The sequence below is a fragment of the Chelonia mydas genome, chromosome 23 (genome assembly GCF_015237465.2).
Source record: "Chelonia mydas isolate rCheMyd1 chromosome 23, rCheMyd1.pri.v2, whole genome shotgun sequence".
NCBI classification, from domain to species: domain Eukaryota; kingdom Metazoa; phylum Chordata; order Testudines; family Cheloniidae; genus Chelonia; species Chelonia mydas.
In genome coordinates, this window is record NC_051263.2 from 4,489,654 (window position 1) to 4,499,569 (window position 9,916).

Sequence of the window (9,916 nt, forward strand, 5' to 3'; positions counted from 1 at the left end):
GGGCTATTGCTGCACTAAGAAACGTATGTGAGTAATTCTGGTCAGCTCTTCGTGGGTTTCCCCCTGTGACTTTGGATCCTGGTGGAGAAAAGTCGTATCTGATCTGATGCAGTAATTTGGTACGCTTGTATGGATATTGAACAGAGTAAAATGCTTTCTCCAACTGGATCAGTGTGAGGATTATCTGAGCTTACACAGACAATCGCCTGAAACCAGACTAACCGCTTGGTTAAACTTGTGCGTTAACTTTCCGTGGGAGGTTGTAAAATGATCCAGCAGTACTAAATGCATAACACTGTCTGTGATGCCGACCTACAACTGGGCAGGAAGTGGGAGTAAATCTGTTCACTAACACCCCCCTTCCCCCTTGCCCTTTCTCCCATCAAAATCAGGGTTGGAACTCGCATTGATGCAGGAGGGAGGAGGCTGGGTTGGTCCTTGGTAAATAACTTCTTTACCCTACTACTCAAATCTAGCAATTCCCTTTTTCTCTCAGCTAATGCTAGGCCATTCCTGCCGTCTGTCACAGCTTCATGGCTTTAAATCCAGCTCGGCCAGTGGCTTTTATTTCACTAGGACATTGAAACCTGGATTAATCAGTCCCTTAAAAGTGTCCCAGGGCAATTACAACCTGTCCCATGTTAATGTTTGTTTGACTGCTGGTTAGGACTTCTAGGACTATAAGTGTGTGTGTGTGGCGGGGGAAACGTCTCTTTGTACCAATGACGTATTGTTAACATTGGTTAGGATCTTCCTAATGCGTACATTTCCTTTTAAAATGTGGTAACTGGATTTGCTGACCTAGCTCCTTTTTGTTTAGCAAACAAAACTTCCACAGATTCTTTTTGTCTGGGCCGTGCCTGTTTCCTCTGTGTGAAGAATTATGTAGTGGTAGCTGATGCTATGCGATCATAATGACTAGAATAAAAAAATCCAAACCAAGAGTGGCCCAGCTTTTGTGCTTGCTTAGAAGGAGCTACAGGTAAGGAGAGAGGTCCAGTGTCTGACCATGGGATCTACAGGGCGGCACTTGGTTCAACTCAGTCCATGATTCTGCTGCCAACTGCCCCACAAGTTGGTGGACTCTTACAGTTTCAGGGCAACAGCACCTGCATTCCCTCTCTGTGACCCACCAAGGGCACCCACTTACAGCTTCCAGGCTCCTACCTTTCACCTTCCTTGGGTCTCTCCCTTCTGACAGGCTTTTTTCCAGGCTGCACAGTTCCCTGCCTATGCTGTGATATCCCCAGCAAGCCAGACTGCCTAGGCAGGGCAGCTTTCTCTCTAGACGTTATGAACAGTGTAATTACCAGCAGTTCCAAGTTATCACACAGCTCTTTCTAAGCAAGCATGTTTATTCTTAAGGTGAAAGCATTACAGAGAAAACACATTAAAAACAATACAAGAACCTAAATCCATGCTTAAAAGCTTACCAGAGATAAGCCTCAGCCTCTGGTAGGTGTCAGTCCTCAAAAACCCGCAACTGGCTTTTCCCATGGTTACAAATTCATAACTCAGATTCAGAAGTAGAACCCAAGCTGGGCAGTTGAACTGTTGGTTTATACAGCTGGGCCCTTTGATCTCTTCTCCTCAGCAGACAATGGCCCCCTTCTCAGGGCGCAGCTACAAAAGGCTGGGTTTTTGCGTAACTGGAAGTGGGGAATTTTCATTCACTCTCCCCTCTAGCTTCCCTGGGAAATCCACTTCATGCTTATTCTTTCATAACTCCACTCCTGCCTGGGGCAATTTTAATATAGCCCTCTGCCACTGCCCCCTGGCCTCACATTGCCCCACTGTCCCTGCAGTCCGGCCCACAATAATGCATAAATGTTGCATTTAGTACAATGTGGCCGGTCTACACTTAAAACGCCGCCTCGATGCAGCTGTAGCACTTAAGTGAAGATGCTCCCATGCTGCTGGGAGAGAGCTCTCCGGTTGGCGTAGTTACTCCATCTCCGTGAGAGGCTCTCCCGCTGATCTAGCGCTCCCTACGTGGCGGGTTAAGGAAGGCATAGCTATACCACTCGGGTGTGGATTTTCACACCCCTGAGCAATGTAGTTATATCAACATAGGTCTCTAGCATAGATCTGGCCTCAGGTTTTCAAGGATATTACTGGGACTCGCCATATCTGTCCCAGACTCGGTCTCAACCACAGTGTCCAGAGCTGGGGAGAGCAAAAGAAACTTGTTCTGGTCCATCCTCGGCCATCATGTTAAGCCATCAACCATCCTGTTAATCACAGGAATTATCACATTGGACCTTGTCTAGCCCATGCGCCTGCCTGACCGCACCCGACGTTAGATACTGCAGAAGACGGTGGAAGAATCCCACAGCTGTGCCATCATCTGCCCCACCTCGGGTTTCATCCTGGTTGCTAATAGAGACGTGTCTAAGCCCTGAAGCAGGAAGTTTAAAATCCCTTCCAGACTTTGTTAACCAGTTATAATGCTGCATATAAACGCTGCTTAGCCTCACCCACCAATGCTGGCCAGGCAACTCTCTGTTTGCTTAGCAGCTCACGCAGTGAGCTCTACTGTATTTTTCTGTTACCCTCCCCCAGCTGTCCCCAACGTTCCATTGGCTGTAACTCTGAGCCTTGGAACCAGCCTGTCTTTCTGCGGAGGCTCTGTAGCGAGAGGTGGGGCAGTGGGTCTCTGACACGGATAAAAATCCAGTGGGTGGTTTCTGGAGTGGTTGCCCGGGCTTGCAGCCTCTCCTCTGCCCCTTGAGTGTTGCAATTGCACAACCCAGGCCAGGACTTGTCCTGTGGAACAGGGAGCAGCAAAACACCAGGCCAAAGCGATGCTCCTGGACAAGCCTATTAGGTTTGTTTTATAGGGCCTTTTTGAGATGCTCAAATACTAGGTGAAAGGGGCCAGATAAGTACCTTAAGGGAGAACCTGCCCCCTTCTTCATTTGCAACATAGCCCCTCCCTACCTCCATGAAAGATTATCTCCCTTGTACAGATGGGAAAACTGAGGCACACAGCAGCTAAGTGACTTCCCTGGCACCACACAGGGAGCCCAGGGTAAAGCAGGGACTTAAACCCAGCTCTCACGCATCCCAGGCTGATGCTCTAACCCGTGGGCCATCTTTCTGCTTTACCCAGCCTGTTGTAAATGGGTATATTTCTAGAGTGCCCTCCAGCCCCAGGCATTCCAGAGCTCTGCCAGATTGCTAGGTTTGTTCTTTGTCTGTACAGGGTCTGGCACACGGGTCCTGGTTGACTCAGTTTCCCAGGTGCCACCGTAATATACCTAATAGGCCCCATACATTTTTTATTTCTGTCACAATGGGGTCTTGTTCCATGCCTGGGGTGCCTAGGTGCTACCGTAATATACCTAATAGCAATAAAAATGTACAGCGCCTGACATGCCTGTTCCATGAGTGGAGTTCCTAGGTGCTACCCAATATAGGCTAACAGCAGAGCATGCTCCCTCCACCTCCCCTGCTGCGAACGGCAATACCGAGGTGTAATGGACAAACCATGGTCTCGTATGTACAGGTGCCTCGAGGCTAAAACATCAAAGGACTGATGCAGTTCTGCGCAACTGCCGGCTTCATCGTTAGCCCTGATCTGAGGACCCTGTGGAGACTCGACTCATTGCATCAACAGGAGGGCCTGCTCAGGGTGAGAACAGTTATGGGAGATTGTCAGAGGCACGGTGGTGGCTACCTACCTAACTCCCATTGACGTTCCATGGGAATTAGGCACATAACTTTGTACCTTTGGCAATTGTGGGACAGCTCAGTCCACGTAAAACCCACCTGCAAGCTGCTTTATGAATCTCGGCCGAACTACAGCGCTTAAAACACAGGCAACAGACTTTCCCCTGCTCCTCCAGCATGCCTGCTGTGGCAAAAGCTTATACGCACATCGACTAAATACAACAGATGCAAATAATGCGTTGAGCTAATGCAAGTGTCAACCAACACAGTCTGAACAGATGCAACTATCCATAGATTTTAAGGCCAGATGGGACCACTGGGATCATCTAGTCTGACCTGTATAGCACATGCAAGGCCCTGCTCTTTCAGTTTTTGTTTAACATTCCCCAGGAATTTATCCGGGTTTATTACAAAAAAAAAAAAAAAAAAGGTTGAAAATCAGGGCAAAAAATGAAGGGCACGGATTCCTGGCTCAATATTGGATTTAGTGGTGGGAGATGGGAGGACAGAACCAAGCAACAAAGAGAGGAAGGGTAATGAAGGGGGTGTCATGCGGTGGTTTAGTTAATAAGCTGTGTGTTAACAGTATGTACATCGCTGCATGCCTGTCTCTATCTCCCACGACCTTGCTTTGACGGACATGGATTGACACTTACTTACTTCCCCCCCCTCCCCGCTGATGAGCAGCTTGCAATCTCTCCCTCTCCCCCCCGCCACCACGTGGTGGGAAGCACATGGTCCTTAGCTCCTCCCTTCCTCCTCTCTGTGCCCGCCCCCCAGCGCCCTGCAGCCAATGGGAAGCGAGGGCTAAGGTTGCCGGTGTCTCAGCGTTCGGAGCCGGCTGGGGAGCAGATGCTGGGGTGGCCGCCGCTGCGGGCCTGGGGGGCTCCGAGCAGGTAGCGGGGACGGGGGTGCTGGCCCAGCGGCGTGGCGCGGGGCCGGCCACGCACAGGGTTATCAGCCCCCGTGTTTGCCCTGCTCTTGGAGGTGGTGCTGGTTCTAGCGGCTGCTTCAATGCGACCCTACAATAACAAACCCCAGGAGACTGAGTCGCTGCTTGTCTCCCCCCGCGAAATCACTCTTTTTCCTGCACTAGCCCTGAGGCCCGGGGTTGCTCCTGGATTGTAAGCATGCGGTGATCCCCTTCTCCCCAATGCCCTGTCTCTCCCTTCCCTCCCCCCCCCAGCCTGAGAATCTTGAATCCCTGAAGGGACCAAATAGGAAAGGGGCTAAGGGGAGGGAAATTCTTTTCTTTATCTTCCCTCTCTCCCAACGCAGGATCTGTTCTCTGTGTCTATATTTACCAACCAGAGGATGTCCCCTCCCCCGCCACCACCCTGTTTTTTTTCTGTTTAGTGACCAGATTCATTGGGGGGAGGGATAGCTCAGTGGTTTGAGCATTGGCCTGCTAAATCCAGAGTTGTGAGTTCAATCCTTGAGGGGGCCATTTGGGGCAAAAATTGGGGATTGGTCCTGCTTTGAGCAGGGGGTTGGACTAGATACCTCCTGAGGTCCCTTCCAACCCTGATATTCTATGATTCTATGAAACGTCAGGCTGGCTCAATAAGTCCACCCAGACCTAGGTGTTTGTCTAACCTTGTCTAATTCTTTTTTTCCCTCCGATGCTTCCCCAGAAGGGATCAGACAGGCTGAACGCAAGAGGGTGTCTCCTGTCCACCACCCCCTTTCCCTTCCTTTGCCATCAGTAATATCCTTTGGCACTGAGTTCCACAGGTTGATTATACACTTTAAACATGTTGCTTTTTTTAATTAGAGCTGGAAGGAAGTTTTCCAAGGGAATGTTTTTCCGTTGGAAAATGCCGATTCATCGACCACTTGTGGAAACAAGTCGATTTTGATGAAATGTTGTTTGGAGGAGAAAAAATGGAGGGAAAATCCACATAAAATTTCAGTTTTCCATTCATGAAATGACTCTTTGGTATCTTTAAATTTTATATTTTGTAATCCAGTGTAATGCATTTAAAAAGTCAAAATCTAAATGAAACATTTAGATCAACCCACAGTGAATTTATTTGCAGAACTGTGTGCAACCAGAAAAAAAATCAAAATCCTTGAATTTCCAGCCTAAGTGGAAAATCCAGTTCTACTTTTAACTACCTGATGCCCCCACGGCTAATATTAGGAGAGGGTAAACAAAAGCTCCTTACTGACCTGCCCTGAACCATTCCCTATTTTACATTTTCCTGTTCCCATGAGGATCATATTGACCCCCTTTGAGAGTTGCTGATGAAAAGTGCTAGAAGACCGAGGAATAATTATCCCCACCAGACATCAGTGAACCTAAGGGGCTATCCATTTCAAATGCACGTTCATTTTCTCCTGTCAGGGCTGGTGGCCTCAGACCATCCCAGTCTGGTTTCATGTGATTTCCAGCACATGCTATGCGGATGGTTTCCTGTCTATTGCAGACCACTGCTGGAGTGGGACCTTTGCATGTAGAAGTCGGGTAAGTCCTGGTGGGGTTTTTAGTGAGGAGTGTCATGTGGTTTGGTAACTCATAGTTCTTGGATGGGGCACAAGGCAAATCCCATCCTTTCGTAGTTGTTAAAGAGAAAAGTTTATTTGCCTTGATGTCCTAGCCAAATTCCTTAAATATCCCCTGACCCTTTATCCTCCAGTTTCAGTTGACCATAGCATTATTATTTATTTTTCACTTTCTGTTCTAATCTCTGGGGCGCTCTTGCTGTGCAGATAGTCTCTGTGCTCCACCCTAGAGCTGGCTGCATTTCAGTGATGTGTAGAAGTGAGGACATGTACTTTTTTTAAAGTGCTTGGAGCTTCTTCAGGTTATTGTTTTGTGGCTAGAGCCAGTACCGGTTTACAATGGCGCGGTGGTGCTGGGCCCACACTCAGAAGGGTCCCTGGTGCCTGGACCGAGTGCGGGCAGAGCCTCAAGGGGAGGGAGAAGAGGCCAAGAAGGGGTGGGGCCTTGTGGTCAAGGCTTCAGGGGAAGAGACCGAGTGGGGGCAGAGCCTCAGTGCCAAGGCCTCAGGGGAAGAAGCGAAGTGGGGTCGGGGCCTCAGGGGAAGGGCCTGAGCGGGAGCGGGGCCAAGAAGGGGCGGGGCTTCAGGGGAAGGGCCTGAGCGGGAGTGGGGCCAAGAAGGGGCGGGGCCTCAGGGGAAGGGCCTGAGCGGGAGCGGGCCAAGAAGGGGCGGGGCCTCAGGGGAAGGGCCTGAGCGGGAGCGGGCCAAGAAGGGGCGGGGCCCTGGGCCCAAGGCCTCAGGGGAAGAGGCCGAGTGGGGGTGAGACCTCAGGGCCAAGGCCTCGGGGGAAGGGGCCGAGTTGATGGCAGCGCCATGGTCCAGGCCCTGGGGCCTGCCAAAGATTAATCCAGCCCTGGCTAGAGCACGTCTCTCTGCAGCGCTGCCAGGCCATTAGTGAAACTGAAGTAAATACTTGCATGCTGGGCTGAAGAGTGCATTGAAATGATCTCACAAGGGTGAGATGAAACTCAGCAGGCTACAGAGCCGTCACAGCTGATCTAATACCCCCACCTGTTCGCTTCCAGCCCCCGTTTTGCTGTAGCGGCTCTCCCACGTGATCTGAGCAGATCTTCCCGGTACACCATGGCACGGCATAGCAAGCTCCAGAAGCAAGTCTTGAGCTTGTACAGACAGTTCCTACGAGCCAGCAAAGAGAAGCCGGGATTCTTACCTTGCATACAGGCCGAGTTCCGGAAGAACGCCCGCATCCCCCGGATGGATGTTATGCACATTGAGTATCTCCTCCGCCGTGGCCAGAGGCAGCTGGAGCAGCTCAGAGACGTTAACACCAAACAAATGGGCACCTTTGTCAAAACCAAGCCGGAAGAGCGGTGACCCCTGCTGGCTGGCGCAGGCGGCTTTCTTGTACTGGGACAGTGAGCGTGTGAATTCAGAGACGTGCCTGCCAGATTCTCACACCCCTTTCTGTTTGCACATGGGTATGATCACAGCGAAGGAAAACTGTCCAGTCAGTGCAGTTGTCCTGCCTGGATTGGAGTTCAGTGGGATAAATAAAGCCTGGTTTAGGTGTCTTTACACGAGGGAGCCACTAGAGGATGAATTTGAGAAGCCAATCTCTATCATTCCAAGCGTTTTAATCATTCAGGGGTGGATGGGTGATCTGGAGGTGGCATTCTTGGGACATAATCCGTTCCTACCCCTGTTGTCTCCTCTTTTCCATCCTGTAGCTAAAGTCAAACAGGCAGATTACCCAGAAAAATAAAAGAAAGGGACAGTGGTGGGTTGAAATCCTATTTCTGTCATTTTTTTAATTATCCGTAGCACCTAAAAGCCCCAGTCATGGGCCAGGCCCCCACTGCGCTAGGTGCTGTACAAACAGTGGATTTGGGTGCGACAATTCTTGAGGGCCCCACCAAAGTGCCTTAGAAGGACCAGAAAGAGCTGAGCGCCTGCCTTCTGAAAATGGGGTTCCCTTTAGGTGTCTCAAGACGGGCGGCTCCCTCCCCCCAACCCACTTCTGAAAATAAAGGCTTTGGGTCAAGGCGTTCTCCAGGGTGTACCAGCGTGTGTGTGTGTGTGTGTGTTGCCAGGCGAGCTTCCCCCATGTGTCCCCCTCCCTCAGTGTACCTTGGCTCTGCCATGGAGGGACCATGTCTAGGCCTGAGAAGCTATTAGCACGTGGTGGCTGGCTTGCTTAGCCCTGGTTTAAACTTAATAGTTTTACGGCTGTAGCTACCCTGGCTGAATCTTCCTAGCGTAGACTCAGCTTATCCCACCAAAGTGCCTCTGCCGGTGAGAGCTTATTCCAATGCAGCGAGTGAAGCAAGCTCTAGAGTCTAGAGTTTAAGGCTGGAAGGAACCAGTGGATCATAGAACTGGAAGGGACTTTCTGGGACAGCAAGTATAGTCCCGAACCCCGTCATATAACCCCGGTCAAAAATGTATTGAGCTCCATCTTCAGATCAGTTCAATTGTTTGCCCTCAGCTCCTACTGGGAAGCTGTTCTCTCTCCTCTGATGGTTATAAACCTTCTGGTTTCCAGCCTGAACTTATTCCTGGCCAGTTTCTATCCCTTTGTCTGACCTCTAGATCACAAGCCATAAGATGTCACCTAATTACCCCTGTGCTGAGCCCAATAACTTGTGTTGGACTAAACCATCTTCCAGAAGGGCCCCTGGTCCTTGGATGGAGAATCCAGCATTTCCCTTGGAGGATGGTTCCAGTGTTAAGAAATTGCACCTTATTCCTAACTTGGATTTGTCCGGTTTCAGTGTCCAGCCATCCGGTCTTGTTCTGTCCTTCTCTAGCTGAAAGAACCCTTTAGGACAGAGGTGGGCAAACTACGGCCCACGGGACCGTTCTGCCTGGCCCTTGAGCCCCCGGCTGCTCCCCTGCTGTCCCCTGTCCCCCACAGCCTCAGGCCGCCAGCACTCTGGGCAGTGGGGCTGCGAGCTCCTGCCGGGCAGTGCGTCTGCGAGAGCCGCCGGCCTGCCCTGGTGCTCTAGACTGTGGCACGGCGCGGCTGCCAGTCCTGGTGCTTTGAGCAGTATGGTGGGGGGAGGGGGTTGGATAAGGGGCAGGGGGTCCCAGGGGACAGGGAGCAGGGTGGTTGGATGGGGTGGAGGTTCTGGGGGGGCAGACAGGGGATGGGAAACGGGGGGTTGGATAGGTGTGGGAGTCCCGGGGGGCCTGTCAGGGGGCGGGGGTGTGGATAGGGGTTGGGGCAGTCAGGGGATAGGGAGCAGGGGAGGTTGGATAGGGAGTGGGGTCCTGGGAGGCGTGGTTAGGGGCAGGGGGTCCTGGGAGGGGGCAGTCAGGGAACAAGGAGCAGGGGGGGTTGGATGGGTCGGGAGTTCTAAGGGGGGCGGGAAGTGGGAGGGGGCGGATAGGGAGCAGGGGGCAGGCTGTTTGCGAGGCACAGCCTTCCCTACCCGGCCCTCCATACAGTTTTGCAACCCTGATGTGGCCCTCGGGCCAAAACGTTTGCCCACCCCTGCTCTAGGACGTGCTCTTTTCTCCTCACGGAGGTACTGCGACACTGTGATCCACTCTCTCATCATCAGGAGTTTTCTCCGGCCCTTGAATTACTTTGATGGCTCTTCGCTGCACCCACTCCAATTTTGCAGTGTCACTTTTCTGCCGGTATAACTGCGTCTACACTGGGGTTCTTGCAAAAAAACAAAAACCCCACTCCCCAATTGCCATGCTGAGAGTGGCAACAGTTAGTAGCGTAGGGCTGGCCTTATTTATAGATCTGCTCCTTATCCAAAGGACGCCGC

General features: G+C 51.5%; 1 protein-coding gene across 3 annotated transcripts; it reads left to right on the top strand.

Annotated features, from left to right (window-relative positions):
• Window positions 1-3,615: 3,615 nt before the first annotated feature.
• On the top strand, window positions 3,616-8,196 carry SDHAF1 (succinate dehydrogenase complex assembly factor 1). 3 transcript variants are annotated; one of them, XM_037884666.2, is made up of 3 exons: window positions 3,616-3,634; window positions 6,020-6,139; window positions 7,202-8,196. In XM_037884666.2, exons 2-3 carry the CDS (start codon window positions 6,075-6,077, stop codon window positions 7,509-7,511), a joined length of 375 nt encoding a protein of 124 aa, XP_037740594.1. In that variant the 5' UTR covers window positions 3,616-3,634; window positions 6,020-6,074; the 3' UTR covers window positions 7,512-8,196. The 3 variants fall into 3 exon arrangements, with proteins under 3 accessions (XP_037740594.1, XP_027686993.2, XP_037740593.1); XM_027831192.3 differs by lacking the exon at window positions 3,616-3,634 and adding an exon at window positions 4,462-4,568; XM_037884665.2 differs by lacking the exon at window positions 3,616-3,634 and adding an exon at window positions 4,493-4,796.
• Window positions 8,197-9,916: the final 1,720 nt, after the last annotated feature.

Bases quoted from the DNA above. Each gene is read 5' to 3' on its own strand.
- SDHAF1 (XM_037884666.2), top strand. From the start codon at position 6,075: ATGCGGATGGTTTCCTGTCTATTGCAGACCACTGCTGGAGTGGGACCT. The intron at 6,140-7,201 runs GTAAGTCCTGGT...GTTCGCTTCCAG, and splicing joins CCTTTGCATGTAGAAGTCGG to CCCCCGTTTTGCTGTAGCGG.